This window comes from Procambarus clarkii, chromosome 82, assembly GCF_040958095.1.
Source record: "Procambarus clarkii isolate CNS0578487 chromosome 82, FALCON_Pclarkii_2.0, whole genome shotgun sequence".
NCBI classification, from domain to species: Eukaryota; Metazoa; Arthropoda; class Malacostraca; order Decapoda; family Cambaridae; genus Procambarus; species Procambarus clarkii.
The window spans coordinates 7,238,013-7,261,721 of NC_091231.1; the positions used below are offsets into that span (position 1 = coordinate 7,238,013).

A 23,709-nucleotide genomic window follows, 5' to 3' on the forward strand; every position below is an offset into this window, starting at 1 on the left:
TGGGTGGTTATAGAATAGGAGCTGCCTCGTATGGGCCAATAGGCCTTCTGCAGTTACCTTTGTTCTTATGTTCTTATGTTCTTCTTATGTTTAATGCTGATGATCTTAATACATCTGGAATAACTAACTGGAATTCGTTTCTGCCCGAAACGCTTTGCGTAATAGTGGCTTTAGGCATTGTATGTACTAGCTCTATCTATAAATTCATCAATATTTGTATCACACCCTATATGTATGTACTTTACCTGAATAAACATTTGAATTTGAATTTTTGAATATTGCTCGATCTGCCTGACTATTTACATAATATAACACTCGATCTATAAGGTTTCTGAAACCTGCTTAGACTGCTACAACAAAACTTTACCGGTTTACGGGTTATTCATGCCTGTGCCACCTCTTGGGTGACTTGATCTTCATCATTGCAACACTCAGACTATTCATGCCCGTGACTATTCATATATATATATATATATATATATATATATATATATATATATATATATATATATATATATATATATATATATATATATATATATATATATATATATGTATGGTACGAGGGCACCCAAGGATAATCCTCAAGGCTTCGTTCTGCAATTTTTCAAGACCTTCAATCTTTTTTTCAGACACCAAAACAAGCAGAGGTGCAGCATATGCCACTAAAGATCTGGTGTATACAAGGTACACCATTTTGACAATTCTGACATTGGCACCATAGTCTGAATGATAACCTGCAATAGCCTTGAGAGCTCTGAGCCTCTCTCATTATACCGACAACAGAGTTTAATTACAATAGGACCATACAGTGGCACCTCAAGGCCAAGGTATTTGAATGTGTTTACGTAGTCAAGCTGGGAGCCACTATAGTACACCAGTTGAGTGACAATCGAGAGGCGGGACCAAAGAGTCAAAGCTCAGCCCCCCCTGCAAGCACAACTAGGGGAGTACAGTTGCATCTTGCGAAAGCTCCTCCCTGCCTAGGTCAACGCCTATTTAGTAACTTTGTTTCCTCTGCTGAGATGACTAAACATAGGTGCTGACACGAGTTTAATGCAGAGTTAAGAGTGTCTTGCGTGTTAATATATACCCAGTGGTATGTGTTATTATTATATCATCAGCGTAGTTAATGATGTGCACGTTGGGTTTGCTAGGCACAGAGTTTACCAGCGTATTTATTAAAATATTAAATAAGGTAGAGCTCAGCACACCTCCCTGTGGGGTACCTAGTTCAAATTATTAAACACTTCATGTGAACACACGGAACTGTCAACTGACACAGCAAATGAACAGCTATCAGAGGTAGGAAGAGCTGCCATAAATGATTGTGTGGTAGAAGAGGAGAGGAGGGGGGCAGATGTGTGTGAAAGGCAGACAGACGGTGCTATACCAACCCGTCAACAAGGCTCCAACTCGTCCTTGAGACATGGAACCTGTCCTCCCCAGCAGCGACCCCCGGCACCTCCATGCCGACCAGAACACCCCCCCCCCCCTCCCGAACCTTTCATTATTTAGGATTTGTTTACAATAATGCGTTCGTATAGTTTCCAAGCAACTGGCGGAGCACTGAGGACGATGACGAAGGGACGTCTCTCTTCCCCCCTGGTCCTGGGTGAAATGTAAACACATGTTTTCTTGAATAGTGGAGCGTGTCTCAGGGGAAATACATTTGATGGTGCTGCGCGGCATTTGTTCTCAGGAGCATCTTAATTGTTTGTTAATTAAGAGACCCAGTGCTGGCACCCCTTTTCCATCGGCGTTCCAACGAGTTGTTAGTGCCTAGACATGAGTAATTTGCTCGCCTGATACCATGATATATAGTGTAAAATACAACTAAGAAATATTCTTAAAGCCTACATGCAGCTCGCATATTTTATACATGGCTTTCTTCCATTGCAGTCAAACCCCTTGAGACCTGGGTGTTTACATCTGCAGAACAGGTGTTTGAGTATATAGTTACCAAGCCTTGAAGCCATGAGGGGAGTGAGAAGCAATACAAGTCCCGCTGTGAACACCGGGGCCGTGGCAGAGGCTACAGATGGCGAATATGTACCAGGGAAAAATAGCTCAAATGGCAACCGGAGGGGGGCAAGAGGTCGGGCCAACACGTCGGGTTTATCCTCAGCAGCAGTCAGTGGTGCCGTGGAGCCCGCGAGTGCGTGTCTGCGGCCGTGGCCAGCAGCGAGAGAGTGCGTGTCACCTGGCCGAGGTAGCGTCGTGCTTGCGCGTGTTCTCAGCCGTGTGAGTGCTTGAACCCCCTGGACGGTGGCCTCTCAAGCTCCCCCGCCCTTAAAGCACCCCGTACAGACAGCTCGCCCAAATACTGGCAACGTACTCTACTTGTATACCATGAGGTACTCTACTAGTATACCATGGGGGTACTCTACTAGTATACCATGGGGGTACTCTACTAGTAAACCATAGGGATACCGAGGCTGAAGCGCGTGCGGCGTGTTACTGCGTGAACGGAGGTTTATCATTTTCGTCTAAGATGTAAACATCACCTCCATGTCCGCTGGTGAAAAGGAGGATTTAAGAAGTGAATATTTGGTGGACAGGTGGGGGGAGACATCAGGTGAGCGAGCAGGTGGGGGAAGGGAAAAGGCTTCAGGTGAGCGAGCAGGCGGGGAAGACATCAGGTGAGCTGACAGGTGAGGAAGACATCAGGTGAGCTGACAGGTGAGGAAGACATCAGGTGAGCTGACAGGTGAGGAAGACATCAGGTGAGCTGACAGGTGAGGAAGACATCAGGTGAGCTGACAGGTGAGGAAGACATCAGGTGAGCTGACAGGTGAGGAAGACATCAGGTGAGCTGACAGGTGAGGAAGACATCAGGTGAGCTGACAGGTGAGGAAGACATCAGGTGAGCTGACAGGTGAGGAAGACATCAGGTGAGCTGACAGGTGAGGAAGACATTAGGTGAGCTGACAGGTGAGGAAGACATCAGGTGAGTTGACGGGGGGGGGGGGAGGCACGCTGAATCATCCTCTAAATGTGCTTTATCGTTTTATTTATTGTGTGAAAATTCTACTGCATTTTTTATGCACAAATTTTCGATTTAGATTATAGAATGTGTCATGGTGTTGCTATACAATATTTGTATATTGATTGTCTCAGTCGTGAATAGCCTATTTAAGTTGGCTTTTAGGGGTTACTGTCGTGAGGGGGGGGGGGTAGAAATAGCCTAAGCTACTCTATCCCTTTGAGATGTATTTCTTTCTTGTCTCAATAAACATACTTGAACTTGAACTTGCTGTCGTGAAAAGTGAGGTTCTTTTGAAAATCTATGAGACGTGAGAAATGTCGACGACAGTTGGTTTTAATGTGAAGACAGTTAAATGAAAGATTATGAGCGAGTATCTTCATGTGTGTAGGTGTTCTCACCTACCAACAAAAGTAGGTAAGTTCTCACCTAGATGTGCTTACGTGGGGAGTTTTTTGCTCTTAAGCCCAGCATTTCTAGCTTTCGATTGGTTAATATATTTACTCTTCTTATATGTAAATTAGTATGTTTATCTCTATGAAATACAATTCATCTTGTATTTCTACATTGGGATTCCATGCTGGGGGCTGCATAAAGTTGGGTCTCACAAATATTGTATGTTGTATGCCAGAGGTTTCCTTATCTTGGTTCCGAAATGCTATTCGAAAAAATTGCCAGTTTTGCATACCCTATTCAACAGACTTTTCATGCTAGGCTAATTTGTACCTCGTGCGTCAGGGTTGAGGCTATATCGACCTCTTAGCTACTTCTCTGAGACCGTAAGTTGCCACCTCAGGTTTTCTTGCCCCTGCTACTGTCTTCATAAAGAAATAATAATATTTCGTTGTGGTGGGTACAGGCAGACTGTGTGAATATATGTCTTTAAGGTTTATATCAAGGTCCTCTCAAGGTCGAACCTTTTCTAGGATGCAACCCCCACAACAGTTGAAACTCTTGGGCACTTATTTACTCTTAGGTAAACATAGACATTAGGTGAAAGGAAACGTGCCCAGCCATTTCTGTCCTGCCCGTGGATTCCCGACTGACAATCGAGAACGAGCCCAACTGTACTACCAAAACCCTTTTGATTCTCCAGTTACATTCCAGTTGCTGCTTCTCAGACCTTCTTTGAAGTGAATCTTGAACCTCTTAAATTATCTCATGATCAACCAGCCTTAATATCTCATTAACTTTGCATCGTTTTCATACATGAATATAAACATTTCTGTGTTTGTGTCTGATCGTTAACGTTGATTAAAAACAAGTTTCAACACTGACAATATGAACTCTCCAACCCATCCACTTGTTTGGACAGTACTTTTTTATTACTATGTGGTCGATCGTACCAATATGTAGTAATGGAGCCCCAGTAAGCCACTTTTTGTACTTTTTTGTACACAGTCCGGAAAAATAAAGCTAAAACCTAACTTAAATATTCCTAGGTCTAGTATAACACATATATGAACTACATTAGGCCTCAGACAGAATGTATTAGGCCTAGGATGGTTAGGATAGGTTTTATTAGCAACATAAATATACAAAACTTTTTCAGGTTTGTCCAGATTTAGTAATACAAAAGTCTACTTTCTGGTGGTCCATCAACGATATATATTTGTACTATCGACCACATCGTTACTATAAGAACTTTCATTATAGAAGAACGGGCAGCAACACACTCACCTCACTCTGACCCTCTGTTTCTTGCCTGACAGATGCTCCCTTACACCTAGTAACACGAGAACTGACCCAATTATTCATGAATTCCTCTCGAGAAGCACAAGCTGACATTGCAACATCAGCCCGTTGTGTGTGTGTTTGTGGAGAAGAGGAGGAGGAGGAAGCGGCGGAGAAGAGAGAACATGAAAGAGGACGAAAAGAATACTGAAAAAGACGAAGGGAGCAAAATAGGGAGGAAGAGGGGAGGACGGAGGATAGAGAGAAGGATAAGGAGGAGGAGGAGGAGGAGGGATGTGAGGTGAGAGCCTGGAGGTAGGGCGATGAAGCAGCCCAATATCCGGGTGATAATGGTGTTTACCTGTGATTACCTGCCTCGCTCCCCCGGGAAATGAACTTTCTGCCATCACCCTCCTGCCTTCTTTGCATACACTGCCATCACCCCCTCCTGCCTTCTTTACATACACTGCCATCTCTCCCCTGCCTTCTTGGTTCACACTGCCATCCCCTGCCTTCTCTGTACACACTGCCCCTGCCTCCTTTGGACACTGCACCTTTCCGGAGCATGCTGCTGCTTCTTCAGATGATCCTGGTATACCCAGATGACCCTGATATATCCTGATGACCCTCTAGAATCCCGAATGTCCCTGGTCTCCCTAGATCTAGATGAGCGTGGTATACCGTGATGAGCATGATATTCCGTGATGAGCGTGATATACCCAAATGACCGTGGCATCTGCAGATAATCCTGGTGTCACCTGATGACTCTGGTATCTGTTGGGAAGATATGGCAAGGAGGCCACTTACGAAACCTGTACATCTTTCCTTAATCATGGCGGCTTTGTTTACATTTATTGAACGGATTACGACTTTCGAAGCGTCAGAACCCAAGGTTCTGGGTAAACATAGACAACAAGCAAATTTCTGGGTAAACAAATTTGGGAACAATGCCGCTATGATTCAAGAGAGACGCACAGATTTCGTACATGGGTCATGAATCCTGCCCCACCGTAGGGGCGAGAGGGGAAGTTGTCCTGTATTTTATTTATACTTGACATCCCTCTTCCCGTATCTCTATCTTACCTTAGTTTTGTTAATGTGATTTTTCTCGGTGTGACCTTAATTACTCCCTTTCATCTCGGTTGATTGTTTCCCCCTTTACTCGACTTATCTTCCTTCACGGGCATGAACACAAATGCAACAACCTAACCCAACCTAACTCAACCTAACCTAACCAAGTCTATCCCAACTCAACCTAACCTAACCTCTGCAGGGCCTAATAATATACATGCGTGTTACGTTAGGCTAAAAATTGCTATTATTTTCCTAGCATTGATAATACAGTATTCGGCCAAGGAGAGGTTAATTTAGATTCTTACATTCTTTGTCATGCCCTTTAAAATAGCAGTAGTAAAACGTCAGGACTTCTTTTGGAAGCCACAGCCCATATTTTGTACACACGGCGCCCACATTCAGTATATGTGCTATTATTTAAGAGTTTGGGTTATTTTTCGCTTTATCGGAGTCGGTTTCGCCTCTCTTCCTTTTGATACCCCAATTTTATGTTTCCTTCCCTCCCTTCTCTTTCCCGATCTGTTCTGCTTGCTTCCCTCAGTATTTTTTAGTCTCCGATGGCCATCCTTCCCCACAAGTTGTAGGTCACGTTCCCAGAACCTGGCGGGGTGTGCTCCTGCATATCCATGAGTGGTGGATGTCGTTCGTTGACGAGTGTTTGCAGTGTGGAGGACGGGGGGGCTGGAGGCGTTTGTAGTGTGGACAACGATGGCTGGAAGCGTTTATGCTGTGGAGGATGGTGGTTGGAGGCATTTGTGATATGGAGAGCGGGGGCTGGAGGCGTTTGTGGTGTGGAGGACGGTAGATGGAGGAGTTTGCGGTGTTGAGAACGGTAGTTAGAGGCGTTTGTATTGTGGAATATTTAAGAGATATGTATGGTGTGCGAGACGGAGTGGAGCTTTGCTTCACAACCGGGACACTTCCTCTGGGACCAGCTGGGAGGCGGGTGTTCTCAGTCAAGGTCGTGCTCAGGCCCTTCATACTCTCTCTCTCTCTTTCCTTGTCTCTCTTTTTTCTACACAGGTGGATACAGGAACAGACAATTGCTGACCTTTCAGCAGGCCGAGAGCTAGCTTTGCCTTCTCATAGCTCATGGTAACCCTTACCTACTACTTTCCCTAGAATACAATCCACTAATCGGTTAAGAACCAGGTTCCCAATCCCTGCTTGATGAACAGAGGCGTACAGTTTGGGATTTTCGCCTAGTCAATCCTTCCCGGCCAGGATAAGAACCTAGGTCCAATTGTATTCTTTGGAGTGCAGACAGATATATTCCATGATACAGGACATACATGCAAAATACTTTTTAAGGTCGGGTTACAAAACTGCACAGTTAAATTACTTCATACTGGAGTAAGAGGGATGGTGTAGAGTAACCCCAAGCACAACTTTTAAGTATAGTTTGAAGACCTAATGCAAACAGCTGCAATATTGGAGGTCCACGACTCTGACCCCCGCAACAGTGAATTATTGTTGGAGCAAGTAAACGCTGAAGCCTTTAATTGACGAAGCAACTCGACAAGTTTGTGCTGGAGGTAACTAATCAGCCTGATGGTGATGGTTATATGGGCCTCGGTGTTTAAGACAAACAGCCTCATGATCCCAAACAATCGTCAGGAAAGCCTAGCCTTTAGCCAGGACTGTTGGGGTAGAGTTCTCTAAATCGACTTCTGGTAAAATTCCAATGAAATGGTTCCGTTTAGCTGAATAAAACAGGTTCTTATCTTCTTTTCGTTTAGGCAATATGTTTAATTTTATGAGTGTTTGTAGCTCGTGTACTCGTAATGAGGTGGTTATACTACAACCTCACCAATATATTTCAAGTACCGTTTGCCCTAAAAGGTATTTAACGACAAAAGGTAAATAACACAGCACCATTGCTATGTTATTTAGATTCCAATTATAATGTTGGAAATATATTTTAGCCCCCTACGCTCCATCTAGCCCAACCTGTAATAGCCTATCCTAATGAAATCAAACCTAACCTAACTAGCCTAGCCTAACCTATCCTAATATAATCAAACCTATTATAACCTAATTAAACCTATTCCATTCTAATCCAAACCTCACCTAAGAAGCCATGATTCCTCAATACTAGTTGAAAATACAATTATTTTTTGATGGCTTGTGCGTGTGTGTTGGTAGTCACAAGCACTTTATTATAATAAGGGAGAATTTAATTTCTCACGGTTGTCCGTTTTGTCCCATGTTACTGTGTTTTAGGTATTGTAAACAATCATAAAGAATAAAACTTGTACATCACAATTTTGTGTATTGCCATTTATAATAATGTAATTTGACTGCTGTCAATCATAACATTTAACTAGGAGTATTTTGCATTACTGCCTTTAATGTATTTTTTACTTAACCTTTATTTGAATTGTGCCATTTTATTGTGGCCTATTTTTCAGGGACGGATACAGTGTGGAGTGAGCGACTGCAGGAGTGTGGAGTGAGGGAGTGAGCAACTGCAGGAGTGTGGAGTGAGGGAGTGAGCGACTGCAGGAGTGTGGAGTGAGGGAGTGAGCGACTGCAGGAGTGTGGAGTGAGGGAGTGATGGGCGTCGAGGGTTTCACTACAACAACCAGAGTTGATATGATCCTCGCTGATCACTGCGGCGTCGTCACTGCCCTCTGCCTCCTAGTGGCTGCAGGGATGAGCTGACAGAACACTGTACACTCTCTGGGGCTCACAGAGCACCGTGCACTCTCTGGGCTCTCACATACCACTGTCTGTGGCTGCTGCATACCTCAAGTAGGATGATGTGAGAGCGAGGCCAGAAGCCATCTGCGAGGGGGCAGATGATCGGAGCGACATGTCGTTCATGGGTAGTGGAGACAGCCAGCGGTCGTGCGCCTGTACCTGCGACGACGACTGCTGCGACAGGTCGTTCTCTCCGGCATCCTCTCCCCCAGGGGTCGAATCTTCTTCAGGATGCCCATTCATCATCGGACTTCGTGCCTTCTGACCCGATCTTCGAGACTGCGTCGCCAGGCGGAGACATACGTTCAACAAAGCCTCGTACTGTAGCCAGACGCGGTTGGGAAACCCCACCGCCACCTCTGCCGGAGAGACGCAAGACCCAAATTCCCCCTGCCATACACAGGCGGGTAAAGATGCCTCAAGCAGACGACCCTGGCGGCAATGTCTCTCCACGGATAATGACATCATCAGGGTGTCCATCTCCATCAGAGAGGTGTTGGTGGGAGCACCAACCACTGTCGCCCACGACCTGTGCTCCAGTCTACTGGGAACAACAGCAGCAGCAGCATGCGGGTGGGGATCACATGACCTCTCCTGACTCTGGTGGGTCGGAGGAGATGGAGCAGATGAAGGCTCTCTTCAACGCCTGCGACACTGATGGCGACGGCTATATCACCAGGTGAGTCTTTGTTGACACTTGCGGGTTGGGATTTATAAATTGTTACGATACTCATAAGAAATTCACAATTTTACTTTGTCTGAAGGCCACTTCTTGGATTGAGGACTGTATCGGATAGGCTGTAGTCTTTTTTATTTGATTTGTCACGTGATCTCATTAGTTTTAATCAAATGCTAAATTAACTGGACAGTAGCGACCAGGTTGCAGGCAATACTTTGCCAAGTTTTTTTTAACCACCTCAACAAACAACAATTGATGGTAGCTGGTCACGACACAGAGTCTCTGTGTTTCCTCGTCGAATGTAAAGTTCCGCTAAACATTCCGCCACTGAATGAGAGGGATACATAACGTACTATATAATTTAATGTGTCTCGTTTTCTGTTAAGTTAGAATATGGGCACTTTTAGTACGACAGTTTCCTGACGTTGGGGAACCTTAGGAGGACCGTCTGTTTTGATAACGATGGTGAGCCATAATAACTATATTATTATATATGTTTATTATTATTAATTGCGCCCAAGATGTTCATCTAGCCTGTCCTCCTAAGGTTTCCAAGCGTCAAGACACTCGTATTAAAGTGCCTTATCCTAATCTACCATAGGACCCAAAACAGAAAACGGAAGTGTGTCAGTTTCGTCCTTCCTGGCTACGTGTTGGTAATTATAACCCTTGTTACACTCCTTAATCTTTACTACCAGAATCTTTACCTACCATAGAGTTTATTGCAGTTATCGTCCTTAAGCCATCGTTAGGCTACCGCGTAGTCAAAGCATATGAGAGTTTAGTCGCCTCAAACAACGCAGACATAGCAGTATTTATTTTATTTCTTTATTATTTATATATATATATATACAAGAAGGTACATTGGGATTGTGAGGATACATAGAATAGTAATTACAATCTTGCAAAGCCACTAAGAATAAAAGAATGTAAGCTGCTAACCTCACACTCACTAGGATCGCTGTATGTTCCCATTCCTGGAAAGTGGGGTATTTGAATGCCGCCACAGTGGCCCTTGAAGAGTCCCAGAGTGCTTGTATGTGAGGGAGTCGAGACCCGCGCCACAGCCCTGTGCTGCACTGTGTCGCAGAGTACCTTGTAGCGTTACCGGTCTCCTGGGGTTGACAACGGCAATCCCGTCCTCTCAACATTTTTTTCGTTGAATTTTTTTTTGCCTTTTCCTAACCAACGCAACGCATTAAGGAAAGTAATGGCTTACAAATATCTGTTTATTTTTTGGCATCGGACTCTATATGTTAAGATGGGTTGCTTGGATTCGCAGGTTTTTAGTTTTATTAGGATAGAAGGTTGAATTTAGGCTGAGACTATTCTATGACATGCTGGGGGGGGGGGGGGATGGGTTGTTAGAGGGGTACGGACCACTGTCTGGTCGGATAATTGGTTAAGTAATAATTGTAATTACGAGGCAATAAGATGCTTATCTTAACATACTAAGAAGATTAGGTAAGGTCGGTGTTTTCTATGAAGCTTTTCAAGGTAAACTAAAATATTCACAATAAATTAGTTTGTCATATATGCACTTATTTAGTAAGTCAATATTGACTGTACGAAAGTGCGAGAACGGGTTGTTGGTCGGATGCCATCCACACGCCCCCTCGTTAAGACATCCTAGATAAAATCTTGAAGAGGTTGCATGGCAGCTCAGAACATCTGGCATATGATAGTATGTCAACCTTTATTGTTATAAGGCTGGGACGAGGTGGGGGGGACAGGGGTTGAATGCTGGGTTAGAGGTAAGGGCGAGAAGGGTGGAACAGTGTTTGAGGGCTGGATGACGGATGAGGACGAGATGGGCCGGAATAGCGCTTGAGGGCTGGATGAGTATGAGGGGTGAGGGATTGAGAAGGACGAACGAGGGTGCTGGACGTGGGAGGAGGAGGCTGATGAAGGGGAGCTAGAGAAGAGTTGAAGGGGAAGATTTGAGTAAGAAGAGGGGGACTTAGGAGGGGCGGGGGCGGGGGCAAGCTAGTGGAGGTGCATGATGATTTAAGAGGGGTGAGAGGAGCTAGAGGAGGTGTGATGAGACTGGAGGTTGTCCGATGAGAGAGAGAGAGAGAGAGAGAGAGAGAGAGAGAGAGAGAGAGAGAGAGAGAGACGAGAACGAGAACGAACGAAAGAGAGAGAGAACGAGAACGAAAGAGTGAGAGAACGAGAACGAAAGAGTGAGAGAACGAGAACGAAAGAGTGAGAGAACGAGAACGAAAGAGTGAGAGAACGAGAACGAAAGAGTGAGAGAACGAGAACGAAAGAGTGAGAGAACGAGAACGAAAGAGTGAGAGAACGAGAACGAAAGAGTGCGAGAACGAAAGAGTGAGAGAACGAGAACGAACGAACTAATTTAGAATTAGTTCTCATAACTGCCAAAGAACTGAGAGTTAACTCAGCGGCGACTTAACACTGCGCTGTTTACCCTAACCGGTGTCAGTACCTGGTAAATTGCACAGTTTACCCTAACCCGTTTCAGTGTTATGATACTTGGCGCTGTTAACTGGACGCAGTTTCATCACATGGACCAAGGCATAAATCCCTATATTAAAAATAATATTACTATTTCTGTATTACTTTATTCCGTATATTGATGGAACTTATTGTCTTTCAACCGTCCAAGACCCGGGTAGGTCGGGTCGTCTAGTCTTTGATTTTCTTTTATTGAAACGTGTTCATAGGCTTTTATCATGATCCCACCCCCTGCTAGTTCGACTCCTCCCCCCCAGGATGGAACCCACAACAGTTGCCTAACTCCTGGGTACCTATATTCTGTTAGGTCAACAGAGGCATTAGGACCAAACTCTCACAAGTCAAGCCTGGCCTCGGGCCGGGCTCGGGGAGTAGAAGAACTCCCAGAACCCCATCAACCAGGTGAAATGAAACGTGCCCAACCATTTGTGCCTATCCTGGGGAATCGATCCCACGATTCAGAATGTGGGTTGAGGACGTAGACCAATGTACTACAGGACCGCCATGCACCTTACAAGTGCTATATAGTCATAGTGACAGCCTGGTCGCCTGAAACCTAGCCTAGTCCCGACACTGGCCAGCACCTGTTACTTTCTAGAATTTCAGATGATCTCAGTCTTAGTGGTGGCGTAGTCTCGAATCAACACGTGCTGAACACTGCCATCTGTCGACGACTATAGCTTCTCGTGCTGATGGTACCTGGATTGTACCTGGACGGGGTTCTCGGAGTTCTTCTACTCCCCAATCCTGGCCCGGGGCCCAGGTTTGACTTGAGAGAGCTTGGTTCAACAGGCTGTTGCTTGGAGCGGCCCGCAGGCCCATGATGCCGCCAACCGGGTTCTTGCCCCTGCTTATCTTACACATGATAAGGGAAAGGGAGATTTCCAGATAAAGGAACAGGGAAATCAGTGTCAGAATAGTTAGCAATTTGAATGCATTAGGCAGTGATGTGGTGGAGGTTGACTCCATACGCAGTTTCAAATGTAGATATGATAGAGCCCAGTAGGTTCAGCAATCTGTACACCAGTTGACTGACAGTTGAGAGGCGGGACCAAAGAGCTAAAGCTCAACCCCAGCAAACACAACTAGGTGAGTAACTAGGTGAGTACATGCAAGCAAAATTCTCCACGCGCTTGAAGATAAGACCGATATATGAATATTTCAGGACAACAAGCTGTCCTGTTGTGCTAAGGAAAACGGGATTATTACAATGGCTTTGAAGGTGAACGGCCTTACCTCCTTCGGTTATCGACTTTTGGTCTTTGAAACCTCACATTCGGCGGACTGACTTGATTATTCGTATTCTGAATGGGGAAAAAAGCCTTGAAGTCCAAAGAGCAGGGAAATCTAAATATCTATGATTAATATTATAGATTTTATTGTGTAGCATGAATGATCACTGACGTCACGGTATGAGGGAGAGACTGCGCAACTGGAAGGTTATCTGTGACCGATATTGTGGATTAGTTTTTAGATAACATGCCTTTTGGAACGCATCCGTGCATCTTTCCTCTTCTTCACTTCGGAGGGAAGTTGAAAATTTAACTCCTAGAGTTCAGTTTGCAATTTCATTGGGCCTGACGCGTCTGGTTTTGTTGAAGCTCAGAACATCTTCAATGTTGTGAGCAATAAAGTCAATAGAGATTACCCAGTCGATGTCGGTTTGGACAGCAGGTGTTGTGTTAGCCTTGAGGGTGTCCGGACACACGTCAGTGTAGGCTCGCTTTTGACATTTGGATGAGTGTTAGGTGTGTGGTGATATGTCGAATGTTCTATTGTCGTATCTCTTGATTATGTGTGGGGCTCCTAGTCAGGACATCTCTGGTGATGGTTTGATTGCATATAGAAAACGATGGGATCTTTGATAGCGCCTCCAGCCATGAGGCCTGGTAAGAGACCGATTCCTCGGGGACGTTGATCCTCAGAACCAACGCGAGGTAACCGCAAGGTAAGGTTCTTTGGTGTTGTCTAAACTAGATTATGTTTGTTGCATGTATTGGTTAGGTTCAGCCTCGATCCTTCATCGTCCTGGCGCTTTGCCTGTACAAGCATGTGTACGCCCCAGACGCTCTGGGGCGTCTCGTTCTTTGCCAGTCTGGAGATTCCATGTTGAAACCGGTGATCATTAGCAGACTGCCTGGGTGGTATTGTCTTGGATACTTGGCAGGGCCCCTCCAGTGTCGCCACTCCCGGCTGCGTCACAATTTAACCTGTTCCGTCGTCTCGTGCGTGCTCGGTTTGGCAATCTTTTTACTATGAGAATGGTACGCTTTCATAGGGGGTCGTCCTCCATAAGTGTGTTTTTTCCTCATCTGGTGCCTACTTTACCTCCCATGCAAAAGTCCAGATCGTTAAATTTTGTCAAGTCCTAATTCATAGAGTAAATATCCTTTACCCTCCACTGTCCTGAAGTGCCTGAACATTTCCACCAACACTGGGACTCCTAAACTCTTTCACGGACGGGACGAGATCCTCTTATGGAGTTGGCATCTTTGCTATTGTCCCTAATACAACTTTTATGTGCCGTCTGCACTAGTACTTTGATTACATAACTTCTTGTGATTGTGTGTGCGCTGAAACTTATTTTCAGGAGTCCCGGACCCTTTGTTATCGTCGTTGGCTCCCAGAATGTTATGATGAGTCTGGAGTCCATCTCGTCTCAACCCCCGTGGTGAAAACCTTTTGGTGTTGCTGGGTATCCAGACACGCTCTTCAGGCCTCATGCCAAGACCTTCACCAGGGGGGCCAGGATTCAACAACCATTTACGCATTTTCGAACCTGTACGTCTTTTCTTAATATTTGGCGGCTTTGTTAACATTAAACAGTTTACGAGCATCGAAACTTCCCACTCAAATGTTGTTATTGCTATAAACAGCAGCCTAGCGCTTCGGAGTTCTACCGACCCCTACCTACCGTAACATTAAAAAATACCCAAGGACCCCCTTTTCCCAGGGCCTCCCTACCATTACCACCACAAAGACCCCCATCAGGACCGACCCCCCTCACCGTACCTCTCCAGGACGCCCCTACCAAGACCTTTAGGGCCTGAAGAAGGAAACCAATAATCAATATAAGAAAAGCTGTTCAGGGAGCAAGTACCATTGTTTTGGGTATCCCCACTTTAAATAGTGGTGGGAGTGTGGGGGCGGAGGGGGAAATGGAATGAGTGAGTGAGTGAGTGAGAGAGAGAGAGAGAGAGAGAGAGAGAGAGAGAGAGAGAGAGAGAGAGAGAGAGAGAGAGAGAGAGAGAGGAAGGGAGGGATGGAAATGTACGAATATAAGAGAGAGGGAGGGTAGGAAAATGAACGAGATAAGACAGGATGGATAGGGGAAATGAAAGAAACGAGGGAGAAAAGTGAAGGAAATAAGGAGGGAGGTAGGAAAGGAAGGGAAGAAGAGAGAAGACGGAAGTGTATACCAGAACACAAGATGTAAGATGTGAAGAGTGACAGAGTTCTGTCCACATGGTCAGTCAGTGAGGGGCGAAGACTCTAAACACCCTCTCCTACCTCCCTGACCACACCCTTCACCACCCTGACCACACCCTTCACCACCCTGACCACACCCTTCACCACCCTGACCACACCCTTCACCTCCCTGACCACACCCTTCACCACCCTGACCACACCCTTCACCTCCCTGACCACACCCTTCACCACCCTGACCACACCCTTCACCTCCCTGACCACACCCTTCACCACCCTGACCACACCCTTCACCTCCCTGACCACACCCTTCACCACCCTGACCACACCCTTCACCTCCCTGACCACACCCTTCACCTCCCTGACCACACCCTTCACCTCCCTGACCATACCCTTCACCTCCCTGACCACACCCTTCACCTCCCTGACCACACCCTTCACCTCCCTGACCACACCCTTCACCACCCTGACCACACCCTTCACCTCCCTGACCACACCCTTCACCACCCTGACCACACCCTTCACCTCCCTGACCATACCCTTCACCTCCCTGACCACACCCTTCACCTCCCTGACCACACCCTTCACCACCCTGACCACACCCTTCACCTCCCTGACCACACCCTTCACCACCCTGACCACACCCTTCACCACCCTGACCACACCCTTCACCTCCCTGACCACACCCTTCACCACCCTGACCACACCCTTCACCTCCCTGACCATACCCTTCACCTCCCTGACCACACCCTTCACCTCCCTGACCACACCCTTCACCTCCCTGACCATACCCTTCACCTCCCTGACCACACCCTTCACCTCCCTGACCACACCCTTCACCACCCTGACCACACCCTTCACCTCCCTGACCACACCCTTCACCACCCTGACCACACCCTTCACCACCCTGACCACACCCTTCACCTCCCTGACCACACCCTTCACCACCCTGACCACACCCTTCACCTCCCTGACCATACCCTTCACCTCCCTGACCACACCCTTCACCTCCCTGACCACACCCTTCACCACCCTGACCACACCCTTCACCTCCCTGACCACACCCTTCACCTCCCTGACCACACCCTTCACCACCCTGACCACACCCTTCACCTCCCTGACCACACCCTTCACCACCCTGACCACACCCTTCACCTCCCTGACCACACCTTTCACCTCCACAATTCAAAACCGTGCAGACCATTTTCCTCTGCTTCCGCCTTGTTGCAAATACAATCCTCCCCCCCCCTCCACCCGTCAATTGGACGCCATTACCCCCCCCTCCCCCTTCATTCCTTCCATCATCATTCCCGTTCCCCTCTCCATCATCATTCCCGTTCCCCTCTCCATCATCATTCCTTCCCTCTTCCCTCTCGACCTTCAGGTTTGTTCCCCCGCGCTAATCACCTTTTAGGCTAGAAACTTTTCCTTTTGGCGTCGCCATTATGTGCGTCCTCAACTTGCGACGAGTGGCGGGGATGAGGTGAGGGAAGGCGGTGAGGGGTGAGGGGTGAGGGGTGAGGGGTGAGGAAGGGAGGGAGTGAGGGAGTGAGGGAGTGAGGGAGTGAGGGAGTGAGGGAGTGAGGGAGTGAGGGAGAGAGGAGAGAGGGAGAGAGGGAGAGAGGGAGAGAGGAGAGAGAGAGAGAGAGAGAGAGAGAGAGAGAGAGAGAGAGAGAGAGAGAGGGAGAGGAGAGGGAGAGGAGAGGGAGAGAGAGAGAGTGTGCCACACAGCACCTCAGATGCATTTCCGATGGTTCATATATAATAAGAGAAAAGGGTGTCGCTGAGTAAAATAACACTCACGTCCCTAAAAAAATAGAGGTATATATATATGACAATGTCAGACCACGGAGGAAAAATGAAACAGGAATTTCCTTAAGTACTTTCGTATATTAATACATCTTCAGAAGGAGTGTATACACTCCTTCTGAAGATGTATTAATATACGGAAGTACTTAAGGAAATTCCTGTTTCATTTTTCCTCCGTGGTCTGACATTGTCACATTTTTAATCACGTGTTTATTTTCGTGATATACACACACACACACACACACACGCACATATATATATATATATATATATATATATATATATATATATATATATATATATATATATATATATATAAATATATATATATATATATATATATATATATAAATATATATATATATATATATATATATATATATATATAAATATATATATATATATATATATATATATATATATATATATATATATATATATATATATATATATATATATATATATATATAAATAAATAAAGGTTCATAGTGGCACTGTGTTCGTTACTTCCCCTCATTCTCACGTCCTCATAGGTCCTCGCTATTCTCATGTGTTCGGTCTCACTACTACTTTTGGCTTCCTCATGTAAAAGTATTCTCATACAGAGTCCATCACTAATTGCTAGCTTAATTCTCAAGTTTCTGCAGTAGCCTTCAGGTGTGGAGGTGTGTCGAAGGCTCTCGTGGTGGCGCATGTGGTATAGTGTGCACGGGTATGCTTCATGGTGCACGAGTATAACGGTGCACGTACCGGTGACATGCGGAGGTTGCATGTACCGGTGACAGTGAGAAGAGCACATGTACCGGATGACGTGTAGAGGGCCCAAGGTACATAGTGGCGTCGAGGAGGAGGGAGGGAGGGAGCCTAGTGTGTTTCCCTTTGTGTAAACTGATGGAGAAAATCCTCTTTTAGAGGACGCTCAGGCAAGTATGTGCGCCGCTTTGTTTACAAGAAACAGCTGACGGTACGGGCCCCACATGGTCAGTGGAAGGGGAAGCTGGGAGAGGATATGACGTCACTATGTTTATGTTAGAAAAGGGGGGGGGGGAAGAAGCAGGAAGGAGGAGGAGAGCTGCATTGCCCTAGCTTTAACTGTCACTCTGAGTAAACAAAATGGCATGTCACCAAAGGGAATATGGAAGTAGTAATGTATTCAATCAACTTGAGACCTTACGTTGAGATTTGGATCAACACTCGGCGCCTGGAATGATGGCGCGGACCTGGGGCCAACACCCAGCTCCCTGCATCCCAGGTTTACTTGGTGTGAAGGAGAGTGAGCCAGAGTAAGCGAGTGTGAGAAAGTGTGTGACAGTGTGAACGAGAGTAATTACCTAAGTGTAATTACCTAAGTGTAATTACCTAAGTGTAATTACCTAAGTGTAGTTACAGGATGAGAGCTACGCCCGTGGTGTCCCGTCTTCCCAACGAGTGAGCGAGAAGTAGTGTGGTAATGTAAACGAGTCATGGAAGTGTGGCTGGGTGGTAGTGTGGTTGGAAGTCGTGGATCCATCCCCTCGAGCCGGAGGTCATGAACCACTTAAAGATCCATGGGAAGTGCAGCGAAGGAGGGGGAGGGGGAAAAGAGGGTCCAAAAGAGGCTCTGGAGGGCAATGACGTCCTCTTTAGGAATACGTACTTTATTATTTATTATTAACATCTTTATTGACAAAATTTAGTTACAATTTTGCCTAATCTGAGGATTTCCAATTAAGTCTTATTAGAGTGAGGATAATGCTGGTATTCACTGTCACGCAGGACAGAGGGTCATACACAGGACAATAGGTCTAAACTGTAGGCTGAAGTACATATATATCATGGTTACAATCAATGTTTTAATGTACGAAAATGTAAAAATAACTTGTACACTGCCACACAAGGGCAGGGATGGTTTCATAAGTAATGCAGGTTAAAAATAATATAAATAAAATTGCTCTTCATTCTTTAAAATGGACAAGCAAATTTTGGATAAATTGTTAGGATGTCGTCCAGTACACCAGATTCAATGAAATAGTTACACAGTTGGTGGTACAAGAGGCCAGGAGGTCTAAAGTCTTTTACAGGTTTCACATTCAAATAGTATAGTGTTCCTAGTGAATGCATTAAAGGTTTATCACAGAGTTTACAATCTGAGTATTCTGGTAGTGGCTCAGCCTCACTAACCTGCCAGATGTGTCTATAGCCAAGGCGAATTCGCGCAAAGACTACATCACATTGCCTGGTCCGGTTACTGTGCTGACCATACGAATACCTATTATTACAAAACTTGTCATAGCTTTTAATATTGTAGCCTTCAGGTCTCTGGGCATTTCTTAGTTCTTCTAAATCTGAATTAATTTCTTTAATTTGTATGTTTCTAATAATTGCATTAGATAGTTCAAAGTCATAATCAGTGTTTTCTTTCCTGCAAGCCTCATTGGCCAATCTATCTACAAAGTCACGATTTCCAACTCCAACATGGGATGGGATCCACACAAGTTTTATACAATAGTTATTATCATTGGCAAAAATTACATTCCATTTAATATTACAAGCTACTTCAGACATAAATTGCGAATACGTACTGAAGATAATTATTCTGGGGGGGGGAGGTTCTGGGTGGTGTTCTTTCTTAGTACTGGGGGACACCCCAGGGTACTTGGAACTGTACCTGGAGAGGGTTCTAGGAGTTCTTCTACTCCTCAGGTCCGGCTTGAGGGTCAGGCTTGACCAGAGAGAACTTACTCCAACAGACTAAGTTCGAGCGGCCCACAGGACCCACGTATGCACAACCCGTTCTCAGAGTAAATATATTACATCGAGACACCAAACCCCTCCTCAAACCACCTGGATAGTTATCTAGATATTTGTGATGATCTGATTGCGTATTACGGTTCCAATAATAATCTACTTGTAAACTGGCAAGTGAACCTTTGTTCTAAGCAGAGTTATAATTTTAATTTATTATCAAGTTATAACTTTACTTTATTATAAATAGGTGCTTCAAAATATTCAAAGTTTAATGCTGAACTAGTTTTCTTTGAAAAGGCGTGAAGAATTTGGTTTTCTGTAAATGAAGTTCTAGGGGACACTCAGTATCAGCAGCAGGAGCACCAGTAGCCCAAATAGCAGGAACAATCTCAGGAGCAGTGGCAGCATTAAGGTGCCATACTGTATAATAACTATCATCATCCACACATGCCTATGTTGTAATATATGTAGTCACCTTTCTTGTTTATGTCTCCCAGCGCCAACTTGTGCGGAGTGCTGGAGATGCTTGGCCTGGACGGGTCGGGGGAGACCCTGGCCCGGGAGCTAGGAGCCGACCGCCGGGGCCGTGTCTCTCTCAGGGCTTTCCTCAACTCTCGCCGCCACCACGCTCACGAAGTCAACGCCATCCGCAGTGAAGGTGAGTGTCTGTGTTTGTGACAGTGAAAGTGAGTGTCTGTGTTGTGACAGTGAAGGTGAGTGTCTGTGTTGTGACAGTGAAGGTGAGTGTCTGTGTTGTGACAGTGAAGGTGAGTGTCTGTGTTGTGACAGTGAAGGTGAGTGTCTGTGTTGTGACAGTGAAGGTGAGTGTCTGTGTTGTGACAGTGAAGGTGTTATAATATTGTTGCCCCCCCCCATACTCATCCTGTGAGCGGTAGCGCAAAAAGGATTGCAGAAGGCTGTGCTAGCTCATTTTCCTTGCCTGGTATCGTAGTCCTTTCAATACTCTAACGACTCTTGTTACCATCCTTTGCCATTTCTCATTTTTTTGTAGTATGGAGTCTCAATGTTGGCACTGCATACTCAATGACTGGTCACACGTATGTGGCAAGCCGCTTTCTCGAAGCATCTTTTCCCAGATCCTCGAAGGGTACTATGATATCCGGCTTCTGATATCATGGATATCATGCAGTTCTCGACTGTCCTGCTTGTTCGCATTAGTTCTGCATCATCCTGGGAATGATGACCCAAAGGAGTCGGGTCTTCAGCTCCGTAAACATCATTTACGAGTATTAATTATGAATGGTAAGAGAGAGAGAGAGAGAGAGAGAGAGAGAGAGAGAGAGAGAGAGAGAGATTGCCAGGTGGTATTGTCTCTACCTCATCCCCACACAGGTGGAGAGAGCTGGGCCCCGGAGCTATGGTCAGGGGGCTCCGAGGGGGGTGACGTGGACCCCTCCCTCTTGCCGGAGCGCCCCCACGCGCGCCACCTGGACACACCCTCCACAGCACGCCCTGGCAGGTGGCGGCAGGGCGCGACGGAGGCAACCTCCCACTTCGCCAGCGCCAGGTTCCTCGAAGCCAGCAATAAGGTTCGTGTCGGTAATCTCTCTCTCTTAGGACTCTCCGAGGGCGAGGTCACGCGAGGGTCGAGGTCACGGTAAGTCGAGGTCACTCGACGTCAAAGTGACGCGTGGTCAAGGCTCTCAATTCCTTTGAGTTGTAGATAGGGATTCGACAATTGTTTAAGTCTTTAAAGTAAGTAATGGGTGACAGGCTACATTTTAAAGTCTGAAGACTAAAATAAATAGTTATTTATGGAAGTTAAATATTAAGGCATAATTAACCGGTACTGTAAGTTAATTTAGGGGGTGTAGGTTAGGTTAATTTAGGGGGTGTAGGTTAGCTCAGTTTAGGGGGTGTAGGTTGCAGGAGCAGGATTAGGCCTCAGTGTTATGATTGTTTTAATAAAAACAAACCATGCCACTATAAGGAAAGATGCAGATGTTTCGTAAATGATCTACCTGCTTGTTGGTTCCGGGAATCGATGTCTCCTCGAACCGGTCTCTGACCAAGCCTCTCATTTGGTGGTAAGGTGAACCAGGGGAGTTAGACGTTTCTGCTCGCATTATGGCGTATCACAGTCAGGTTGATCAGTTATCCTTTGGGGGTGTTCATTAAGTTCTCTTTTGAACACCGTGAGAGGCAAGTTATGCCCCTTATGTGTAGTGGGACGTCATCTTCTTGAAGTTATCTTGAGATGATTACGGGGCTTAGCGTCCCCGCGGCCCGGTCCTCGACCAGGCCTCCTGTTTGTTACACGCAGCCCGTAGCAACTGTCTAACTCCCAGGTACCTATTTACTGCTAGGTAACAGGGGCATTAGGGTGAAAGAAACATTTTGCTCAGCCTCCACCGGGGATCGAACCCGGAACTTAAGGACTACGAATACGAAACCCTGTCCACTCAGCTGTCAGGCGCCCTGGATCTCACGTCAGTGAGATCACGAGTTTTATAGACTGATGTTACTCTTTTTTTTTATATCAGGAAAGGTTTGGAGTTCAAGTGATTTGTGGTAGAGGAATGCAATGGCCGGAGCTAGAGTCTTTTTTGTAACTTAGAATTGTGTTGAAAAGACTCTGACTCTTAATGACAGAACTGTCTCTCAGCGTACCTATTGTACCTCTGCTTTTCATCAAAGCAATTTTTGCATTTCCTACCATGCTTCCTGGTCTCATGAGGAGTTAATTCCGCGTGTAGATTTGGAACCAGTCTCTCTAATATATTTTCATAGTGTCAATTATTAAGTATCTCTCTCGTCTGCGCTCTGGAGAATACAGGTTTAGACCATTACAGGCTTATAGGTTTTAACCATAAATGGATTCGGTCAGTAGGAAACTCTCCGCGCGTTCTCCAGGTCAGCAATTACTCCAGCTTTGATTGTGGCCGTAAGTGTGCAATACAGTTACAGCCCCGCTCCTGTGCCAGATAAGTCCACTACGGGCTCACCATAGCCCGTGCTACTTGCAACATTTTCTTCCCAGTAGCTGAATCTAAAACAACAACAACAAAAAGTGAAATGAACTATCAGGAGAAAGCGCCAAGCCATTACGATTGTATAGCACTGGGAAGGGATCAAGATAAGGATTTGGGATGGGACATTGGGGGGGGGGGGGGAAGGAATGGTGCCCAACCATTTGGACGGTCGGGGATTGAACGCCGACCTGCATGAGGCGAGACTGTCGCTCTAATGAGTACATCTCTTGTTTGGAAAAGTTCTTGTTATCCAACCTGTCATTTTTGCTTGTTTGCAGTCATAACAGCAACTTTATTGTGTTCTTAAGAAGGAGAGAGAGAGAGAGAGAGAGAGAGAGAGAGAGAGAGAGAGAGAGAGAGAGAGAGAGAGAGAGAGAGAGAGAGAGAGAGAGAGAGAGAAGACAGAGAGAAAAAGAGAGAGAGGAAGGAGAAAGAGAGAGAGGAAGGAGAAAGAGAGAGAGAGAGAAAAGAGAGAAAAAGGTAAGATGTTCCAACATGTTTACTCCCAAAAAGTTTTGCATTACGTTTTCTTCCTGTGGTGTGATTTAACTGCGTTTTTTATGTGGTTTCTGTTTTGATATTTTTTTTTTTTACCATAGCCTAGGAGCTGGACCTTGTCTTTGTTAAACTTCATATTGCTTTCTGTGACTCACTGGAGGACCTGATTTATATTAGTCTGGAGGTTTGCTGTGTCTTCTACACACTACACTACACTACACTACACTACACTTTGTTCATTTGTTCTGTGTCTTCTATATTGTCTACTCAACACTTCTTGGGTTATCTGCAGGGGCGAGTCTACCTGTATCTTGGAGGGTTGGAGGGGGTGTCTACCTCTATCTTGGAGGGGGGATGTCTACCTGTATCTTGGAGGGTTGGAGGGGATATCTACCTGTATCTTGGAGGGTTGGAGGGGGATGTCTACCTGTGTCTTGGAGGGTTGGAGGGGTGTCTACCTCTATCTTGGAGGGTTGGAGGGGGATGTCTACCTGTGTCTTGGAGGGGGATGTCTACCTGTGTCTTGGAGGGTTGGAGGGGGTATCTACCTCTATCTTGGAGGGTTGGAGGGGGATGTCTACCTGTGTCTTGGAGGGGGATGTCTACCTGTGTCTTGGAGGGTTGGAGGGGGTGTCTACCTCTATCTTGGAGGGTTGGAGGGA

At 45.8% G+C, this 23,709-nt stretch overlaps 1 protein-coding gene across 1 annotated transcript in view; it reads left to right on the plus strand.

Annotated features, from left to right (window-relative positions):
* Positions 1-1,988: 1,988 nt before the first annotated feature.
* Positions 1,989-23,709, plus strand: part of LOC123764349 (colorectal mutant cancer protein) — an 85,365-nt gene continuing 63,644 nt past the window's right edge. The window contains 5 exon segments of the mRNA XM_069316062.1: positions 1,989-2,357; positions 8,146-8,675; positions 8,677-9,116; positions 20,054-20,214; positions 20,910-21,106. Of these exon segments, the coding sequence (XP_069172163.1) occupies positions 8,550-8,675; positions 8,677-9,116; positions 20,054-20,214; positions 20,910-21,106 (924 nt within the window). The 5' untranslated portion in view covers positions 1,989-2,357; positions 8,146-8,549.